We start from the raw sequence: 21,327 nt of genomic DNA on the forward strand, positions 1-21,327 counted from the left end.
CATTGTGCCTCCTGCCATCGGGAGATACTCAGAAGTAAAGTTGTTAGGGTGATCATTCTCTCATAGTCAGATCAGATTTTCTATCAAACTGTAATGGAGAAAGGTTCGTTTTCTAACTGTTATCATTTTATTATTGTGAATCATAAAAAATTGGAAATCCAATTATTTCCAATAATTGGTCATCCAATTATTATTTAACACTGTAATGATCACTTGTAGTGTAGACGTTGAAACTCTGTGCAAGCAACATATTCTCAAGGAAAGTATTTATCTAATTGTCTGAAGTAAATCCAAGATATTCAGGTATTTTGAAGATGGAAATCTCCAACTTATTTATAGATTTCCAAGAGAATGGATGCTTGACAAAGACAAAGTAAACATTGCAGTGCAGAAGAAGCGAAGAACATAAAAAGTTTTAGGAACATAGGTTGCTTTGTATTGATGATGTGAAGCATTTAAATTATGGGACTCAATGGAGTTGTAGAAGTCCGATTCAATGTCCCAACTTCATGCAATCATACACTGGGACATACAAACTTTTGGAAAACTTTAATCTAATTTGGTATATCCCATTGAAGAAGAAAACTTTGGGAATCTCAACCATCGTCGACGAAAACGCCCGAATCCATGGATTTTGATTCTGAAACGGATTCGCTTGATCTTCCTGCTTAAGACGCCATATCGTCGTTTGAGGATTTTAGACTTTGGTAAGCTGACCAGTTTTCTCATATAATTACACCCTGCATCTGCATCTGCATCTGCATCAAATCCAACATCAACAGATATGCCAACATTGAAGAAATATAATCACGTCTGAGGAAAAGATAAGGTACTGGTGCTGTTGTTTCTTCCCGAGTCTTTCTTAATCATAATATGTCTGTTGAAAGCATACCTTGATCTTTTCCAAATTGTTCTTCTTCTTCTTCTTCTTCTGAGCTTGCCTTCTGCAGGACCTGCGAGTCACATGGAGAGAACCATTATCGCTTTCTTCTTGGTTCTAGTTTATCTTTTGTGAGGTCTGACAGTAGTTTGATTGGAATGCTTTATTTTTGCAACATTGAGCGATTGTTTTGAGTCGCAAACTACCTTCATGAAAGGGAATCAGATGAAAAAAAAAAGTTTTTTTAATAGTAATTGCTACGTCTGTGGAGTGTAATTTATATGATGCAACTTGGGTTACCTTAACCAAACTTTCCAAACGCTTTCTCATCCTGCGCTGAATAAAACCTCTGGTGCACTATTTTAAGAACCTTGTCAGCCAAAGATGTAAGAGAATGCTTAACAAAAATAAGAACAATCAGAAGAGAAAGGAAAAAGAGAGAAAAAAAGGGGAAAAAATATTACTTTTATGTGGGATTTGACGTAGGCATAGAAGTTCAATAGACTCCATACAGTCTTATCTAGTCTTTTGCCCTCAACATGGCGTGAATAAATATCTGAAAAAAATATGCGTGAATGTCTTAGATTGAGCTTACTCGAGCTTTATCTGGTATATGGAAAATTAAAGAGATGAAATTAGATGCTGTATCTAAAGCGACGAAGAAGTACTCTGATATGAAGTTCTCTTTACAGGTTGGCGATGAAAGATTTAGATCAAGGATTTAATTGATGTTGTGGTTGATAGTAACACAATTATTTTTTCAAATGTGGTTGATAATCAAACTTTCCATTGCAATGTGATTAAAGATAAAGAATAGTAGGATACCAAAAGAAACAAATCCTCCATTAGTGCTCAAATCTTCAAAAGTTTCTCCTCTCAGTTCTGGAGGAGGAATGGGTGACCAGATGCAAGGAGGTGCTTTAGCCCATTCTTGAGAGCTTCCCACATCCATAAGTTCCTAGAGAAAACGAGCAGAAGAAAGACCAAGAAGTAAGAAGAAATCCACCATTTTGAGGAATAGCTCAAGAAGATAATGGTTAGGTGATTCAAATATTGAGAATACATTCAGCCACAAACCTGAAAGAAGGCTGTTGCAATAATGACATCCGAATTTTCTTTGAAACGTATTGGAAATACTGCGATGATTTTTTGTGGCTGTCAAACATATGAATTCCCTTCCACTTAGAAAATCCAGAATAGCAGAAACAAGTAGAGTAAGATTTGAAACTGTTCAGACTTTTCAATTTGGGCTTGAATTTGAAATTTGGGTTTTGGATGAGCTTTTTGATATGCCAAATTGTTTCTGCAGCTACCTCGCAGTTCTCTGGCAAGTGGCAGCCAATGTTCTTATGGGCATGTAGGCAAGGCTACATAAAATTGGTACATATATATATATATATATGTATATATATATATATGTATGTAGCATGTGGCAGAGTAGAAATTTTTTTGAAGCTATATCTAGAATCCACTTGCGATGGAGGGTTTGAATGTATGTGGGAATTACCTGTCTGATGACAAAGAACGGCTCCCTTGGGTGATAGACTAGTTTGATAGGTTTGTGCATCCCATGAAGTGTAACCTGGGAATTGACATTCTGCAACATTTCTTTCAGCTGAGAACTTATTATTACCGCTTGCATTGCAGAGATCTGCGTTATTACCTTCACAGATTCTGGAACAATAAAACATGCTTCAATTACCATAATTCATGTTTTGCTGATTCATCCATTATTAATTTACTTTTGAATAACCAATGACTTGCGGAAGGGAAATGATTTTGCTGATTCATGCCTATGTTCTTGTGATTTTATAATTTTTTTTAGTGTTTTTCTTCCCCAGAAGGAAATCATGTTATAATACATTTGAACTTTATTTATGATCCAAGTATTAACTTTTTCCTCCATAAATAATGCTTTACCTATATCCTTTTACCTTGGCAGGTTTAGCAGGAGATTATGTCAGTTTCCCTCGACTAGCTTCATATTTCTGGATACTTGGGTTTGTCTACTCATGCAAAGGGAGGAATGTTCTTTCTTTCTTATGTGTCTTAGATGTTTCAAGATGTTTACTCCCTCAACTCAGATTGAATACCCAGTTTTTAATCTTCAATTCTAAGTTTATTTGAATACCTAATAACCCACACCATTGTATCTTTTCCTGTAATCTGGTCAAATGCTTACCATATTGGGGTTAAATCTAATAAGGGAAACTAAATGAATACAAACTTCTCTTTTACAAAGTCCCAACTATTTTGGGTGAAGAGAGTATAAGATATCATTTTATTTCCATTCTTGGCAACCAAGACTCTGCAAATGCATATTAACCTCCATTTATGGTGCCATAGAAGTTGTTACTGTTTCAAGAGAAAAGCAGCTTTAAGATGTAAAAACTACCATAAGAACTTAGTTGAAGTAATTATTCGTATATCTATCTCTGAAATGATGTGAAGGATTACCAAACCTTTGTCACGTGGAATTTTACTGAAGTTGAGTCTTAGAGTGAGATGGTATCCTTCTTTTGCTGGTTCAACAATATCAACAGCATTAGAACCAACTCCCTTTATCATCTCTATAGTGGCATGCGAGAGCCTATCCGATAGCAGGGCACCTTGGGACAGTAGTGGGGTGGATATTGACAAGTAAGTGTGATGTGGGTCTGATGCTGAAGACTGTTAGACATTGGAGAGGAATCATCATCAATTCAGCATAATTCTTGAATGATTAGTGAAAACCTCAGAGACACATAATTGCAAGCTGACAACACAAACGTGTATACGCAAAAATTAAATCCCAACTCTTTCTCAGATCTGTAATTTGTATTGCTTGCTTCACAATCATGATATGATCATATACACCTCAATACCAGAATCATATGCAGAATAGAACACTCCCGAGTTCTGAAATACAATTCGTGATTAAATGCTTTTTAGATGCATTCATGAGAATGCATTTTACTGAATTAGGTGAAAGAAACATACAAATGGATGTTGGATAGAGAGTGACTAAAAGATATTAAGGCTTTTGTTTGATGAAGAGTGCCGAGGGTTTTACCTGGATGTGATATTGGACGGATCCAAATTCATACAATTGATGATCAATCTCCATGGGCTTTTCAGCTCTGTCATGAAAGGAAAAATGTTGATCATCAGATCAGTGGTCATGCTTTCTTTTCTTTTGATTTTTTTGAAAAGTACAATGTTTATAATTTTGTTGTAAATATTTATATAACTTATGTTTGCTCCATTTATGTCCTGAAAATACCAAAGAAAAGCTTAGAGTCTTAAAACTTCCGAGACAGCTACATCATTCCTTGTTTCTCATATTTCGGAGTTTTATTGTCCTGTTTTCTCCAACTAAACTGCGACCTTGCATTTACAATACCATCAATCTTACCAATCCATTACGAAGTTTAGCTATTACTATTTCAAGCTATAATGGGTGATTCTTCAGCCTGTTTCAGTGATGCGTCACTCCCTTCATGGGATCGAATTTTTTTTTTTTTTGCCAGTAGGCCAAGAAAGATTTTCTGTACTGTCATGTTGCTCAGAGCTTCTATGATCAACTGAACCCAGAGATCACTGGTCCTCCTAAGAACAAGCAACAGGTTCTTGCCTGCTTGGTGGAAGATGTAGCTATCAACTATTATGATAATGGAAGTATACAGCTTCTTCCCACCCACCAATTCAGATGGGAGGATATTCCGTTGCTTGTCCACCTGGAAACCACATATTTTTATTTAGGCATTAAGCACGATGGACTTTACATGTTGCATGCGTGCGCATCATTAAAATGGGGCAGCAAAGTGGCCGACGCATGCTTCCTCATTTTCGCTTGTTATTGTCATGATCATGCGTGCAGAGCTTTCTATAACTTGGCATCAAATGGGCACACATTTGCAATTAAGAGCCTTTTTTTTTTTTTGTTTTTTTTTTTTTGTCATTTTCAAACTCTATATTCTCAGTAGTCCTCAGTAAGTATACTTACTGAGGACCATATATATATAATAAGGCACTAAATAAGAACTACACTAAATACTAACTCTATTTTTTCCCAGCTTTTTTGGCTGGTAGTAGGACCGACCACAAAAGCAATATGGCAAATGGTTATTAGTGACTTATCAATAGATAAAAATGTTCTTACCGGTAGAGTTTGAGCAGGATATCCTTCAGTGCCGGAGACGCTCTTTCAAAACATGCCATCCTCCAAAATGCCTGACTCTCTAACTCTCCCCACACAAATGGGTGAAAGTGGAAGTGAACTGAGAAGGTGTAGCTGTTTTTGGAGGTTGTTGAACTTTGAGTAGAATATAAGTTCAATGTTGCAATCATGTTTAGCAACATTTGAAGCAAGTAGTAGTTTTCCCACCATCTCTCTCTCGGCTTACTTTTTATCATTCACTTGGGTAAAAAGCACGCCAAGCAGATAGCCTGCATGTATGTTATATCCTGATCTTCTTGACACGTTTTTGTTTTACATTCCCATTGTAAAGACCGATCTTTGCTTGAGCTTTGCATTCAATCTAAGTTGATTAGCTCAATTAATGTGACACTTCTTTGTCGTCTTCGTTTTTTGTTTCTTTTCTCATCATGATCTCCAAACACAACCCACTTTGGCAGTAGAAAGCACTTCATTTTCTAGGTAAAATAATATGAAATGGTAAAATAAGTGAGACACAAACAGAGGAGGTGAGATCCCAACAATCATCTGGGATCTCAAGTGAGCTGGTGCAAAGGGTCTTCAAGTGACAATACGTCTCATATACCTAACATTGAAAGGGATTTCTTCTATCCTTTATATCAAAAGAGATTCAAAATCACCAACAGCCTATCAATTTAAAAGACTTCCCTCTGAATATCAAATGAAGAATTCTAATTTTATTATCTCAATAAAAGATGCTTTTGTAATTCAAACACCAATAAATTCATGGTACAAAGTTTAAACTTTTGCAGTATGTAATTAATAAAGGTAATTTGTCACATTTTCAAGGAAGTCGTGGTAAAAGCAGGGGGGCTATGGTCTATGGGCTCGGATATTTGTTGAGAAATAATTTTATATTACCTGTAGACAAGATCTTAGGTATGTTTATAAGGAATGAATAATCATGTCTTGTAGAATCAGTTTTATGAAATGAGTTAAGCTCATGAACTTCTTCATAATATCAGAGCAGATGTCTTAAGTTTAAATCATGACTCTACACTCTATCTCATTTGATTAAATATTTTATTTGTTGGATCATCCATTGAGGAAGAGTCTAATCCACACGTGAGGATGAATGTTAAAATATAAAATAAATAATAAAAATTTATCTCTTTTTATTAGTTTAAACTTATAAAATAAATAATGATTTTAACTCGAATGTCTACACTTCTTTGAACTCATCTCTTATCTGTAAACAGTTCCCAACTATTTACATACTTCTGAAAATGCATTTTTAAGGTAGTGGAGTCTCATCCCATTTTGCAACACTTTTTTCCGACACTATCCGGACAATACAGTGAGCTTATGGCTCATGTCAGATTCTTTATTTATTAAAAACATTGGCAATGGCTAGAGTAATCTTAATTTTTAATTATAGTATTAATTTTTAATTAAATAAATTTATATTAGATTAGTTATTTTAAAGTTAAAATAATAATATAATATTATATATATATTTTTTTATAAATACAATTCATATATTTCTTAAATCTTTATATTTTATAGAAATAATATATCTACTCTAACAATATTCACAATTAATAGAATAAATAATGTACATGTTATGCATATTTTATCATTTAAAGAGAGAGAAAAGTGATGAAATAATAAAATATTACTTTCTATTATGAATAGTAACTAGCCATGTTTGAAGAAGACTTAAGATTTACTGTAGTTCAAATTTTAAGTTTTGAATCATTGGCTAGTCTAATATAAAAACTTTTTCTCACATCTAACTAAAGTTTAGATTTGTATTGACGTTTAGCTAATTCATTGTCAATATTCAAGTAAATTATTGAGCTCCAGTACAGCGACCGACCGAAAAATATCTCGAAAAATGTTTCAAAAAGTTGATTTCATTTCATTTTTTTTATGTATTTTTTTAGTATCATAAACAATTAAAAGAATAAAAAATTTATAATATCATTAAAAAATATTTTTTAATTACTAAGAAAAAAAAAATTTTCGAGACATACTTTCAAGACTCAAATTCTGTTTTAACATTTCTCTAAAATATTACATGATATGAATTAAAAAAATACCTTTAACAGATCAATTAAATTCAAATGTAAAAATTCCAACGAACCAATGAATCCTTATCCATTGTTGTACTTTACAAAGTTTTGGGTCCCAAGGAGTTGACAGAACCCATCTGCCCAGTTATAAATAATAGTATTTTATAAATTTTATTGAGATAAATTTAATTTATAAAACATAAAAATATTAATAAAAAATCTTATTTTCATGCAGATTTACAGAATATACACAATAAAATATTTATACGTTATAATTTGATTTAAAAGATCAATTTTAAATTTTAAATCTTATAAATCACATCTTATCATTTAAATAAATTAGATAGTGTACTATAAACAAATACTGTATGTTATTTAAATAAAATTATAAGTATATATAATAATACTCTAAGTCAATATTAATAGATACGAGTATGTTTAGACCACATATTATCAATTATAAACACAATAAATTAGCATAAAATCAAGACCATGAGGAAAACTTCAAAAGATTAAACTACAAATCACCATTTTCATATACATGCTCCCTCCAATCACAGAAAAGTGTATATAGACCCTATAGACCCTCCTCAGTTCTCAGCAAATGTCTAAGCGAATTAAATTGCGATAACCATTGTATCGGATCATAAGCATAAAAAGTTATTGACATTATAGATTGGGGAAAGAAAAAAAATCTATTTATAAACTTTCTTATTGATGCATTCAACACGTTACTAATTTAGTGATGCAGAAGCCTTTTACAATAACTAATACGTGTATAACACATACTCTTTACGTTACTGACATAACATAATTTGATTGGTAATAAAATTTAATTTTAAAAGTTTTTTTTACTATTTAAATTATGTCATATAAGTAATGTAGATAGTGTATCTTTTACCCCGGCTCGTTAGTAGCATTGTTTTAAAATATATTAAAATTTTTTGTGATTATATTTTTTTATAATTATAGACAACATGTTTTACTTATACTTTTACTTATAAGATTCATTTTGTTAGAATTTCAAATTTAATGATTTTCAACGTATTAATAACTGACATGTAGAGAAGTAAATTTTTTTTTTAATTTTTTAAATTACATTTAACATTTTTTCGTTAAACTCAAGTAGGATGAGACACAAAATTCTCATCTCATCTCATCTCATCATTACAATTTTTTCAAATTCTCACACAAAATATAATAAATAATTAACTTTTTCAAATCTCAATTCAATTTTTTCAAATCACAAAACAATAATAATATTATAAATTTTCATCTAAAATAAAAAACTCTTATCTCACTATCCAACCCTATCCTAAAAGTGAAAGAATCACACGATGAGCCGGTGCTTTTTAGCGCTACTCTCCTAGATTGCAATGCAAATTTTTGCAACAAGAGTAACTTAGAGCATTGATAATGGCTTATGCATCTTTATATTTGTATAATATTTTTCTAAATTCATCTACGTTAGATTATGCATATTCAAAATTTTGCATAACTATGAATAGTGTGCTATTCACTCTCTAAATATTATTTTACTATTTTTCTCTCTCCTACCCATTAAAATCAACTTTGTGTAATTTGTATTAAGATGATTTTAATATATGAAATTTGTTGATAATATAAAGTGTTTTTTAATACATATTAATATTTATTGATATTATTGATTATTTTGATATATGAAATTGGTAATATTTAGATATATGAAATTGATATTTTTGAGAAAATGGTGTTAATTGTAAAATATATAAAAAAATAATAATTTTAAGATAAAAATAAAAAATAATAATATTTTACTATTATTTAATATATATAATCTAATATGAGATTTTTTCTAATCTTTAAAACATGTGATTTTAAAGGTGGATATAGAGAAATTAATGCTACTCTAAGGGCATTAATATTGGTCTATGTATATACATATGTAAAGTCATATTTACATAATATAATCCTAAAATCCTCCACATTAACTTATGCATATCCAAATATTTAGTTACTTATAAACAATGCTTATCCAAATTTAGATAACTACTATTTACCTTACAAATTATATTTTAATCATTATTTCTCTCTCCTCCCACTCTCTTTCTCACAATCCTTTACTTTTCTCACTCATTCAACAACACAACAAATCTTCACTTGTACATTTATTTTATTATTATAATATATTATATATATATTTTTTCATTTTATTATATTTTTAATATAATATATAAAAAAATTATATTTTTTATTATTGTATTTGTATTATTAATGTTAAATGTATGTAATAAATACTAATTGCAAAATATATATAAAAAATTAATAATAACAAAATAATATATTATTATTGCCTCAAATATATCCAAGTTAATGTGAGAATTTTGCTTGAATGACAAAGTAGATATACAAAAAAGATAATTTTATACATGTATATACATAGACTAATACTAATGCCCTAACAGTATGCCAGCAGCCCGACCCCGGGCATGGCATACTATTCTCTATCCAATCTCAGCCGTCGATCAGAAAAATTATCCGACTCGGCATAAACTATTCCAAGTCTGACTGCGGCATAAATCTTTGTTTTCTGTTTGGGTTCACTCCCTGACCAATCAGAAAAGTAGAAAGCTCTCTGCTTTTTCGTTCTTCGTATTAATAGCAGTAGTTAATAGCCCAATTTTTTTTTTTTTTTGAATAATTAATAGACCAAATTCTTTTCTTTTTTTTTTTTGAATAATTAATAGCTCAAATTCTGGAGTATATTTTCATTTTCTTAATCCAATCGAGTTGTTACTTTATGAGAGCTGTCTGATCTGTCCCATTCCTGAAATCATACTCTCATTTCTTAGTTCTCCAATTCCGTGATGAAAAAAATAAATTTCCGTCATTTTCTCGGGCATCTCTAAAACCCTTGGTTGCCCAGTGACGGCTTTATTGTTATCTCTTTAAGTTCTAATGATGTCGGTCATCTTATTTCTTCTTTATATGATTTTTATCATTGCAAACTAAAGCTGGGAATGAGCGTTGACCCCGTCTGTGCACTGGGAAAAGGCTGTAGTTTATAGTTTATACCAGAATCAACCTCAAATTTTTGGAATTTTTGGGGGTACGGTTTGTGAGTTCTTAATTTTCAGACAACTGGGTGAATTGGGTTTCTGATGAATTCCGGAAATTATCTGAATTTTGGATAAGAGATTTGTGCTTTGCTCTGTTTTCATCGGAGCTGATTGGCGAAGAATTTGGGTCCTCGGTGTTGAGGACTATTGATTTTTTCTTTTTTTATGGATACGGATGCTAAGCTTGTTAATGGATACAAAAGTAGTACTATTGGTGCCACAGACCCTCCAAAGGTTCAGGATCACCGTGTTAATGGAGAGGAGGAAAGTGACTCCAATTCGCTGTTGCCGCCTCGGCGAGGTGGGATATCGAGAAAGTCGGAGAAGACGCGGCTCAAGGTGCAGTGGAACGACAAGATTGGGAATAAGCTTGCAGAGGTTCTGGAATTCTATCCGAGGTAATGTTTGCGCGGCGTCATGTACTAAATATGCATGGTTTTTGATAGGTTAAGAATACTGGTGTTTTGGTTGTTGTTTTCTTTTCCCGAGTAGAGAGTTTCTTGGTTTGGAAACTTATGGTAGCTAATGCATGGAAGCTAAATTATTGTCATTAATCTATCTATGTAGTGTTTTAAGACCACCATTGTTTGATTATATGTTTTCAACTATAAAATTAATACGGGTCCTTTGAATTCAACTAAAGCGTACATAATCATCTATATTTTTCAATTATTGAAAAAACATGTAAACCTTTCAAACCATAATGCATTACAATTATTTCAACAACTTAAAAATCCATGAAGTTTGTTTCATTATTGTATTGTTGTAAGTGACACCAGGCAGTACATTCTCTTTTTACTTTGATGAGTGGACGCATGGCATTTTGGAGGATTTGTGTGTGTAAGTTAAGCTACACTCATTATGTTCAGCCTTATATTTTTTGTAAGCTAAGGTACACCCATCATGTTCAGCCTTATATTTTTCTCCTTTCATGCATTTCTATGCTGTCCATAGGCACATGCTTTTAGTGGTTGAATGATCATGGGTAGAGTGCGAGAGTAAATTTCTATATTCTTGGACTTATTCATTTAGATTACTTTTTCCATGTTACTACATGTTTCGTCAGCTCGTTGGGGATTTCTTTTTTTAGGTGGTTTTGCATATAATTGGTTTCATTTCTTTGTCCTTGTTTGTTGAACGTTATACACACACCATACATTGGCTAAATATTAAATTACTGGCTGACACACCATTTTCGTATGACCTTTTATTTGTTAAATTTCTTCCATGCTTCTAATCTGGCAATATATTTCGTAATATATGGAAATAAATTTGTTAAGAAAGGGCCACAGTGTCTTTCTTTTTGAAAGATCTCATGCAAAGTGGAGTCAGGCTTTGCAAGTGAATGTCTCAGATGATAGAATTTATATAGACTTGCAACATGATTTTCAGAATTGTCTAATCGGATAACATATTTGTAGAAGGATAGGAGCTCACTTGAGTATATTGCGCTGAATATGTCTGTGCCGTCAAAGGTGAAGCTAGAGTTGAGTGATATATAGCGCAAAAAAGAGTTGCATCGAATTGTTTTTGGAGTTTATGGTTTATACTTTGGCTTTAAACAAGTTCGTCACATTTTTTGGTCTTGGCCTTACACCACAAAGATTTGTGTTTTCTGAAGAGAATAATTGACAGGGTTTAAGTTGGCACATGATGAATTGGTAAGCCGAAGTAAGGCTGTTTAAGCACAGTATTAACCTTAGGCTGTTGCTACCTGATTCAACCTTGGAAGATAATTATGTCCAATCTTTAACATTATTTACTTTGACAAGAACTTAAATATGCATGTCTTAGGTTGCAAGGGTATTATAAGGATCTTAGGATTAGAGCATTTCATATTTAAGAACATTTGCAAGACATGAACTTCAATGTCTTTCTTATACCCTAACTGTTGGGATAGTATAGTTAATCTAAATAGAAACACATGGTTGAGACAATTGAAATTTCTTTATTACTTGGTTGGGCTCTTCTTATCATACTCCAATTTTTCGTTGCATTTGCTTCTTTGTGTGAGATGGTGAATTTTTATATTAGAAAGGCTGGAGCTCGTGGCAGAAGTTTGGACGGACAAAATTCTTGTCCTTTTTCTATCGTCTTGAGTTTTGGACTGGCCGATGTATTACCTCAAAAGGATGGGATATACATAGTAGTTTTTAGGGCATGCAGAGTTATGTTCTGAAGGACCAGAAAACAATGTCATTGACTCATCACATCTTATGCACAACCCAGGTGCTACTTATGACAATACCTTATCACTAAAATAATATGGCGAAGATCAGTTTTTCACCCTTTCAACTAAAAGGCGTTTTACATTTTGCACTCCAAACCATGATTATTGAAACATTACGTCCTCAAGCTACCAAAAAATTGTAATGTGTATCCTTTGTTAAGATCTGACAGTCAAGAATTGTTCAGCATCAGCTATTTTCATTCACATTAATGGCTAGAATTAGACACGACTGCTATTTGTCAATTTTTGTGGTTGGATGGTGCATGTCAATTGGAGGTGCAAATTGGAGAATGACTATTACTTGGGATGTAGAAAGAGTATCTTCCTTAAATAATAGTAATTGAAGGTTGATGCATAGAAGACAAATAATTGTTTCAAACTCTTCAGTTTGATCCCTTCTGAGGTAATTGAGCATTCATGTATCCTAACATGCAATGATTGTTTCTGGAAGATGTTAGTAAAGAAAGTCAATAAACACTATCCTGATTTAGCACGTAAATTTATCTGTTGCTCCAAGAGAAGAAAACAAATTTTTATTATCTTTCTGATTTTTCAATCTGATTCATTTCCTTCAGATCTAAATTAGTACTAGGCAGTATAGCCTAATAGACTCCAGTTTTAATTTTAAAATTATGAAATATGAGATTAAACATAGAATTTGTGACATGTTTGCTTCAGATGCATAATGGTTTTTTTGGTATCTTCTATCATCCCCACTCCCCTGTTTGTGCCTGCAGTGACACAAGTGACTCTGACGATGAGGATTCAGATTCTTGCATCTGTACCATAATGTAGATTTCATTTGGTGCACGGAGTGTCAGAAAATGTCTTTTGGATAAACTAATGGGGCATTCTCTCCAAGCTTGGATGATTATAGTGCAATTCCGGCATCCTCTCATCTTCAAGTTGAAAGGATAGGCCAGAGGTTCAAAGCTGCAGTCTTGTGTTTAGCATGATTTGTGTGCTATTCATTAAAGTGAAGTCTAAAACCATTTCTTAGGTGAGATTTTGGTGACTTTCTTGGAACCATAGGCAAACTGCAAGGATCTCCTCATCGTGTTGAAATCCGATGAGGGTGATACCAACATTGCTTCACTTATTGTTTGTTATGTATTCAAAGAATCAAGCTTCTTGATGCTTTGCCACGCACATTTCTTTTGTATTGTACAATATACACCCAAAAGAATATTGATTATTATGTTTAACGATGCATAAGTCGCCTCAATTCTCCCCTTTTCCTCAGTATTGCATCTACAAAATTAATCTGCCGATACACACCACTCTTTCGTACCACCATCCCATTTTGCATTTAAAGAGGATTAGTCTCCTATGAACTTACGACATGGCATATGCTCGATAAATTAAAAAAAATCTGAAAATGGCATTCATTTTTTCCTGACAGAAGCATAATGTGCCAAGTATTTTAGGACGTGCTAAATGCATACTTTCTTTGAACCAGTGTAGTTTGGAACGTGTTAAACCTCTACGAAACTTCATGGTTATATCAAATTGTGGCTATTGAATCTTGTATGATCAGTTGTATTCTGATTTAGAATATCATGAACATTCATACTTTTTATTTTTTAACGAGTTGATTCTTATCATATACCATGCATATCTTCATCTGGAACATAAACCTTCATATGCTCCATTAATTTATGCATTTCTTTAATTAGGCAAAAGACATTTGCATCCACAAGGTCCACTCACTAATAGACAAAACGAGCACAGAAATTATAGATCTTTTGTCAATTGGAATCCTAACCCATCGATCATCAGTAGGATGGTTTGTTAATGGGAACCAATACTTCCAAATGTGAGAATTCTCACGTTAACAATCATGTTTTCCACTATCATTCCCTGTGCTTATATTCTTATGGACCTGGTTATCGATATCTTTTCATGAGCAGAATTGCCAAAACCGCTGGTTGGGCATTCATTGATCTCAGAAAGTGAAAGTGGCTCTCACGTAGTACTACAGTTGAATTCAGACTGAGTTAATTCAAAGTGAGTTTGAGAAGTTTTTGAAGTCTTCTTTCTTTATTTAGGGTGGAAGGAATTGACTCCTGCCTTTGGTGTCGTCTGGACACCCTTTTGTGCGCAACTGATTTGTAAAAGCAATATCCTCTTTGCAATATCCTTAACTCAGATGGGAGAATGATGTCAAAATCAGCGAAATTGAATGGTTCCATTCGTAATCAATCCCTCATACAAACAGTAACACATAACAAGAGACAACCAAAACCCACCGACACGGTGGAATAGAAAAATACCCAACGCCATTATTCACAAAACAATCGGAAGAGGATCAAAGATTATAAACACAAACGCAAACAACACGCCAGATTGTTCACACCCTGTCTAAAATAGCCAAGAAAAGATGAGAAAAACTAGTTGTGGCTGTGCTGCTGTTGTAATCTTCATCGTTGTATCCAAATTAGCCATGTTTACCGGTTGCACTTTTTAGTGGTTGTGCAGAAGTAGGCTGAGTTTGAATTTTATAATCACATTTCATACGAGATACTCCCTTGAGAATCTGATATACGAGTCTGCTGCTATTAATACCAAATATGTCTACCTTCTCTTCTTCTCCTTGGATAGGATCAGCAAGACAATTGTTTATTCACTCAAATGGCTTCAAGAGCAATGGGTTGTGATCTCAGATCTATTTGACTTTGGTAACCAGTTTGAAAGGCTGGCATCAACGGCAATTTCTTGCATTAGAGGCTTGGACTGGCTTGGATGGGAGAAAGACCTTGGATCTACGATTGGCTTCAAAGTAAACGGTAGAGTTGGTTTTTTCATTGATTCTATGTTCTCCTTCCTCTGGCGCTCAGGTGGTGCTGCTCTCGCTTTGACTGCTTTCCATTGGGTGATGTTTTCTATTGGGTTTAGCACAGAATGCACATACTGGCTTCTATCTCGAGCATTTTGATGCAACCCAAGGGGCTTAAGTTCTCTGACGTTTGGTGCACAAGTGGGCATTATATTGGTGCTTTTATCCTTTGTCAACTGAACCGAAGAAACAAACTTATGTGATTCCATACATGAAGACTCCAACTGCCAAGAAACCTCTTCTTGGCCTCGTTCATGGAGAATTTCATTGCCTCCATAACATTCTTCATCAGCCCCGTCACTGTTGTCTTCAATGTCATCGTAATAATCGATATCATCATCATCATCCAGATCAATTTCTTCGTAAGCTATGTCGTTTTCCTCATCGTAGCTGTCACTGCAATTTTGGTACCTATAATTTGAGGGGTACGAGCCCATGGTCCATTTTGTTGTGTCCCCCTTAGAAAACATAGGGAGGAGGCCTCCCTCCTCTGTTTCTTCCCATTTCTTTATCTTTTCTTTCTCCTCATCGCTCTCCGAAAGATTGTAATCGGTCGGAACCGGCTCATAGGTCTGGACATTCAAATTAAAGCTTACCTTTTTTCTGATTTTAAGGCTTGGCCGCTCCTTGGGCTTCTCCCTAACTCTGAGAAACAACAAAGACGTTACAATAGCACCTAACATCTATCATAAACGAGAGAGAGAGACAATGAATCAATGTCTGACCTGAACTCAGAACACGGGCCAATGGGGTCTTCTGTGATGTCAAGATTTAGGGGCACAGATGAATGTAAAGGTTCATAACTTCCATGCTTCTGCAACAAAAACAGTACAATAAACTAGCTCAACAATGAACTAAAACAATATGAAACGAAACTAAGAAAAAAGAACCATTTGTGGAAAGTTTAAAGCATGAGTTTACCTGGTCTCCAGATAGAACATTAAAGGAAGGTTTTCGCCGCCTTCGTTTGTTGGAGAAACCAAAACATGCAAGAAAACACACCATGACTGCTCTCTGCTAAGTTCAGAAAGAGCGAGGAATGTTGTTCATGATTTGAGTTCCTCAAGGCAGGCAGAGCGAGAGACGAGAGACGAGAGAGAGAGGGTTTACTGACACATTGATATTTTAAGCTTCTACTTGGCTCCAACGGGTTTTTGAAAATAGTAACGTTGTGACTTTAATGATGATGGATGTGGTGGGCGCACGAGGTTTTAATAAAAGAGAAAGGACAAAATCTCCGCCTTGTCTGAAATGTGCACTGCAAAAAGAGCTGCTCTCACACTTTTGCCCTTTACCGTATTTCTTTCGTTGTGTTTTTAGGGCTGTGAGAATTTATGGATTGAGTAGTCGGCAATATTTGTTTGATGGCTTTGCTTTAAACAAGTTGTCCGTTGGCCTACTCATCATATTCACAACTCACACTTTGTAGCCTTAAGGCCCACAACCTTTCAATGGTCCACCAAGAAAGTTTTAGGTTTAAACACAACGCACACAACACAACGGTATTGAGAATGCATTGAATAAAAAACTTATCTCTTTCCTAGTTTTTTTAAGCAAGAATTTCATTAAAAATATATAAAGAGTAAGGGTGGCATTTCGATAAACATCGATTTAAAACATTACAGTACATGAAAAGAAAAATAAAAGGGCCATGACGCCAATAGATTGGTCCTCACTCATTTCCTGATAAGGGAGAGTCGTCTTAAATGACAATTTTTATAATCAGCCAAGTAAAATACAGTTCTACAAATATAATCGATGGTTGACGGTTTGTGTTGCAACATGTTATTTTGAATTGCTTGATGAAGAGACCCAGTTCCTCATCTCTAAAATCCCTAATTAGGAAAAGATATAACATAGTTGGGATAGAAGGATGGAAGATGAAATTTCTATCATCAGGGGCACGATCAAGCTTGCTGGTTCATTTATTGGCTGTTCTACAAGCTCCGAAGTTGGTTTTCACGTTGATTAATAGGTTGTTTAGCACTTTTTTGGGGGGTTTGATTGAGGGGAAGCTAAAAAAAATTAAAAAAAAAAAAGAAAAAAGAAAAAAAGAGAGAGATTTAAATGGGGCTTGATGTGTAAACCAGTTGATGAGGGAGGAGTTGGTTTGTGAAATCTGATTGACATTCAAAAGTCCTTACATTTTAAATTTGCTTGAAAATTTCTAACTGAAAATTCTTTGTGGAAAATTTTTAGGCCAAATATGTGAATGATCAGCATATTTCGTTAGTCAATCCTTTGAAGGGGTCCCCATTTTTTAAGATGGTTATGGATTCAATTGCATTTGTGCTTAATCATTCAAAATGGCATGTAAAGTTCAAAATGGCATGTAAAGGAAGCAAATATGTCCTTTTGGAGAGATAAGTGGTTGAGCCGGGACCTATATGTGAAGAGCTCATAATTGTTGATTTCCTGAAGTTGAAAATTAAGCAATGTATGGTGGAGAATAGTTGGGATGTGGACCTCTTAGTGCAACTTGTGGATCGGGAATTATCGGACAAGATTCTGTCTAATATAACGGGCACAAAAAACAGTTCAGATATTTTGATTTGGTTGGAAAATTCAAATGACAGGTTTACCACTTCAAATGCATGGGACTTGGTTCGTGTAGTTGCCTCAAAATGACAGTGCTAGGAATGGATATGGCATGCTACTTTGCCAAGGAAATTTTCGATTACCATGTAGAAAGCTTTTTCACAAAGTTTGAGTGTGGATGAACGTATAAGGCATATATGTATACCTATGGTGTCCAAGTATGAATGTTGTGAAGAGGGAGCATTTGAAGACTTAAACCATGTTTTGTAAGGGTGTAGAATTGTTTCTGAATTATGGAAGACTTGCTCTAATCTATTGGGTATTCCTTATGTGGTAAACTGATCTTGGTCTAAGTCGGTAGAAGCATGGTTTACAAGAACAAAGAACGCTTCACAGGTAGGGAATCTGGTTGGTTTGATTTCGGTTATTTTGACTTGGAGTTTGTGGTCTTGGTGCTTCTCTGCTCGAATGGAAGGTCGAAGGAAACCCTTTGGTTCTTTATGGAGGTTCGTTAAATATTGGATTGCTTGGGTAGGTAGTAGGCTGCATGTTGCAGATCGATTGAATCAAAGGGACATTACAATTTTTAGGAGTTGAAGTTGCCGATTGCTCATACTCGTTCAAAACAGGTTTATGCAACCTCTTGGCATAAGCCAAGTCCAGGATGGTTTAAGTTAAATGTGGATGGAAGTAGACTAAATAATCTAAGGGAATTGGGTGCTGGAGGAGTGTTAAGAAATCATGATGGAAGTTTACAGTTTGCATTTGCAGCTTGTACTGGTTTCGATTCTAATAATCGGGCAGAGCTGATGGCTCTTCTACTTGGTTTGCGCCGTTGCAAGAATTTTGGATTCAATAATGTTGTTCTGGAACTAGACTCGCTTTTGATCTTTAACTAGTTGAAGGAAGGCAGATGTAATGTCTGGTACTTTGAGGACTTTTGGGAGGAAATAAGAAGCGTTATCTTGGTGTTGAATGTTCGGTATCAACATGTTTTTAGGGAGGGAAATTTTGCAACAGATTGGCTTGCGAGATTGGGAAGTAGGGGCTGCAACAAGGAGTTTTCACAAGGAAATATTCCTGATTGGCATAGGGGCATATAGCGCACTGATCGTAATGGGTTGCCGTATTTGAAAATTGTCTAAGTGTTGGTTATGAGTTCAGTTTCTGCTATTTTTACAAGGCTAAGTCTTAGTCTTGTTTTGTTTATTTTGGTCTTTATTTCATTTTTTTGGAATAAGTTTGTAATGAACATGAGTTATGTATAAGGTATTCCTCTACTAAAAGTGATGATTTTTCTAATTAGACTGGAGGATATTCTTATTTTTTTTTTAAACACTTCTATATCTTTAACTTTTTGAAATAATAAGGCAAATAGGCTAGATATCTAGAGTTACTACAATGGGGGAGTAACCTCCTTAACTTATCATGATCCTATTAACACCATACTTGTGAGATTCCTAAATTTCATGTGTTTTAATTCCCTAGTATTTATTTAATTATGTTATTTGTTATTTTATTTTATTTGTGATATTTTATTTATGTTATTTTAATTGTGTGTATTTTCAGTTTAGGCCTTTGTTTTTGTTGTGTTTTTATTTTTGGTGGGTTGTGTGTGTGTTTTTATTTGTGTTGTGTGTTTTTGTTGTGGGCCGTGTGAATTGTGTGTGTGTTCTGTTTTGACCCAGCTCGTGTGTGTGTGTGTAGTGTTTAAACCCGTAGCCCAGCCTGTGCGAGTAACCCAGCCCCTCATTTTATGCAACGGCGCCATTTTGGTCAGGAGCTAGGGCTCCATCACTTTCCCTATGGCGCCGCACAACACATATTCTTCCTTCTTTTTCTGCTTCTTTTCTTCTACTGGTTTCTTCTTCATAGCTGCTGTCATGCCGAATTCTTCCACCAATCATAGCTCGGCATCATAGAAAAATTTCTTCCCTCATCACCGGCCACCACCACCTTACTTTCCACCTCCTCCTTCCATTGTTCTTCTCGGTGTTACTCGGCATGAGCACCGAAGGCTTGCTAGCAAACCATCACTCCACGCGGCCACCTCCTTCCACAGTGAGCAGCTCCGTGTCGTGCTACAGTGCACTCTGAAGAGTTGTTGTCCAGCTGCCGTGCCACACGTCCGCACTTTAGCCTCCCTCTCCTCCACGACTTGAGCTGCCGTTTTCACCATTCTTCCACCCGTGTGACACGCGGCCTCTCCAACCGCCATACTTGGCCTATAAATAGGCCACGGCTTCTACAATAAAACTTGTCGAGATCCTCTTTCTCTTTCTCTTATTCAATCTATTTCATTTTAGTGTTTGAGTTTTAAAATTGTGATTTTGTTTGTGAATCTGAAAGCTTGAGGCTTTGGCTGTGCTTTGTTTTGTTCTAAAATTTGTGGAATTTCAATCGGCTTGTTTTAGTAAATTGTTGGAAATTGCCGTGTGTTGAGTTTCTCAAATTTTATTTCATTGATCGATTTCTTTTGAGAGAGAACCCACTAGAAAAGCCACTGTTTTAATTTTTGAAAAATCATTGTTGCCGTCGTTGTGCCGCCACCTTGAGCAACGCCCCTTTCGCTTGATCTTCCAGATTTGTTTCTCATCTTTGTGTGTATGTAATTTTTCAGTTTTAATAATAAATTGTTATAATTGTCATTTGTAAATTGTTGATTTGTTGGTCTGTTGGAATTAGGCCTTGGGCCGTTGAAGTGTTGGGTTATATTTATTAATTGGAGTTGTTGGAATTGGGTCTTAGGCCGAATTAGAGGACGGGATTACGCGTGTAGTTAGTTGTAAATTGTATTTTTGTAATTATTGAGAAATTGTAAATGAGTTATTTAAATGTATTCAAATAAACCGTTGTAATGCATATTTATCGTCTTTAATAAATTGTGTTATTGATGTCACGTTGTCTGTTTGTAAATGAGATTGAATATGTGGGCGCGTGTGTATCACAACCCCAAGCTGAGATGGGACATTATCTCGGTGGAGCTCCTCTGGTCACTCGGGAGCGTAACAGACTGACGTGACGTCCCCTGAGTTGTCGTAGGGCGACGACGGGAACAGACGAGACGGTAACGCTCTCGTACCGATTCCGTGACCTTTTGGCTGGCGAGGTTAGAAAATGCTTGGCCATGTAGGCGCTGGGCGCTGAACTGGGCATCGCTTGTTACAAAATCTCATGCACGGAAGTTACCCGTGATGTGACGATGAGAGCTAGGGTGTGCGGACAGTCCATTGGGGAGACTGTGGTGCATGCGTAATTTTGTAATAATTATGATCGGGGCCAAAAATTGAATTTTTGGTGTGAGTATTAAAAGTGTATTTTTGGAAAAAATGAATGTGGGTTTTTATTCTGCACATTTGTTTGTATGGAGACGCGTGAATTTATTAATATGTTTTAAATCTACTGGATGTTGTTTTGATTAATTACTTGCTGAGATGTCATAATCTTATTGTGGTGTTTTACCTTACGGTTCCGTCTTATGGTGCCGTAGAGTCTGACGCAGAGCCCGAGTATGAACCCGAGGGATCAGCTC

General features: G+C 34.8%; 3 protein-coding genes across 3 annotated transcripts; 1 reads left to right on the top strand and 2 right to left on the bottom strand.

Annotated features, from left to right (window-relative positions):
- Positions 1-413: 413 nt before the first annotated feature.
- LOC121257717 (actin-related protein 2/3 complex subunit 2B) lies at positions 414-5,163 on the bottom strand. The gene is made up of 10 exons (XM_041158928.1): positions 5,022-5,163; positions 3,933-3,999; positions 3,343-3,550; positions 2,388-2,554; positions 1,958-2,035; positions 1,706-1,838; positions 1,345-1,436; positions 1,181-1,237; positions 893-953; positions 414-746 (listed from the first exon to the last, which is right to left on the bottom strand). The coding sequence occupies exons 1-10, from the start codon at positions 5,078-5,080 to the stop codon at positions 550-552; spliced, it is 1,119 nt and encodes a 372-aa protein (XP_041014862.1). The 5' UTR covers positions 5,081-5,163; the 3' UTR covers positions 414-549.
- A 4,652-nt stretch (positions 5,164-9,815) lies between these two features.
- Positions 9,816-13,629, top strand: LOC121267484. The gene is made up of 2 exons (XM_041171374.1): positions 9,816-10,589; positions 13,159-13,629. Exons 1-2 carry the CDS (start codon positions 10,357-10,359, stop codon positions 13,214-13,216), a joined length of 291 nt encoding a protein of 96 aa, XP_041027308.1. The 5' UTR covers positions 9,816-10,356; the 3' UTR covers positions 13,217-13,629.
- A 961-nt stretch (positions 13,630-14,590) lies between these two features.
- LOC121267480 lies at positions 14,591-16,601 on the bottom strand. Its single transcript, XM_041171361.1, has 3 exons — positions 16,179-16,601; positions 15,983-16,071; positions 14,591-15,902 (listed from the first exon to the last, which is right to left on the bottom strand). The coding sequence occupies exons 1-3, from the start codon at positions 16,260-16,262 to the stop codon at positions 15,059-15,061; spliced, it is 1,017 nt and encodes a 338-aa protein (XP_041027295.1). The 5' UTR covers positions 16,263-16,601; the 3' UTR covers positions 14,591-15,058.
- Between the last annotated feature and the right edge of the window lie 4,726 nt (positions 16,602-21,327).

This window comes from Juglans microcarpa x Juglans regia, chromosome 1D (assembly GCF_004785595.1).
Source record: "Juglans microcarpa x Juglans regia isolate MS1-56 chromosome 1D, Jm3101_v1.0, whole genome shotgun sequence".
Lineage (NCBI taxonomy): Eukaryota > Viridiplantae > Streptophyta > Magnoliopsida > Fagales > Juglandaceae > Juglans > Juglans microcarpa x Juglans regia.

What these genes read in the sequence shown, in the direction of transcription:
- LOC121257717 (XM_041158928.1), bottom strand. Translation starts at nt 5,080, where the DNA reads ATGGCATGTTTTGAAAGAGCGTCTCCGGCACTGAAGGATATCCTGCTC. An exon ending in ATCCTGCTCAAACTCTACCG is followed by an intron (nt 4,000 to 5,021) that starts GTAAGAACATTT and finishes CTTTCATGACAG; the next exon opens with AGCTGAAAAGCCCATGGAGA. An exon ending in ACAATTTGGAAAAGATCAAG is followed by an intron (nt 747 to 892) that starts GTATGCTTTCAA and finishes ATGCAGATGCAG; the next exon opens with ATGCAGGGTGTAATTATATG.
- LOC121267484 (XM_041171374.1), top strand. Translation starts at nt 10,357, where the DNA reads ATGGATACGGATGCTAAGCTTGTTAATGGATACAAAAGTAGTACTATT. An exon ending in GTTCTGGAATTCTATCCGAG is followed by an intron (nt 10,590 to 13,158) that starts GTAATGTTTGCG and finishes TTGTGCCTGCAG; the next exon opens with TGACACAAGTGACTCTGACG.
- LOC121267480 (XM_041171361.1), bottom strand. Translation starts at nt 16,262, where the DNA reads ATGGTGTGTTTTCTTGCATGTTTTGGTTTCTCCAACAAACGAAGGCGG. An exon ending in ATGTTCTATCTGGAGACCAG is followed by an intron (nt 16,072 to 16,178) that starts GTAAACTCATGC and finishes TTTTTGTTGCAG; the next exon opens with AAGCATGGAAGTTATGAACC. An exon ending in GGCCCGTGTTCTGAGTTCAG is followed by an intron (nt 15,903 to 15,982) that starts GTCAGACATTGA and finishes GTTGTTTCTCAG; the next exon opens with AGTTAGGGAGAAGCCCAAGG.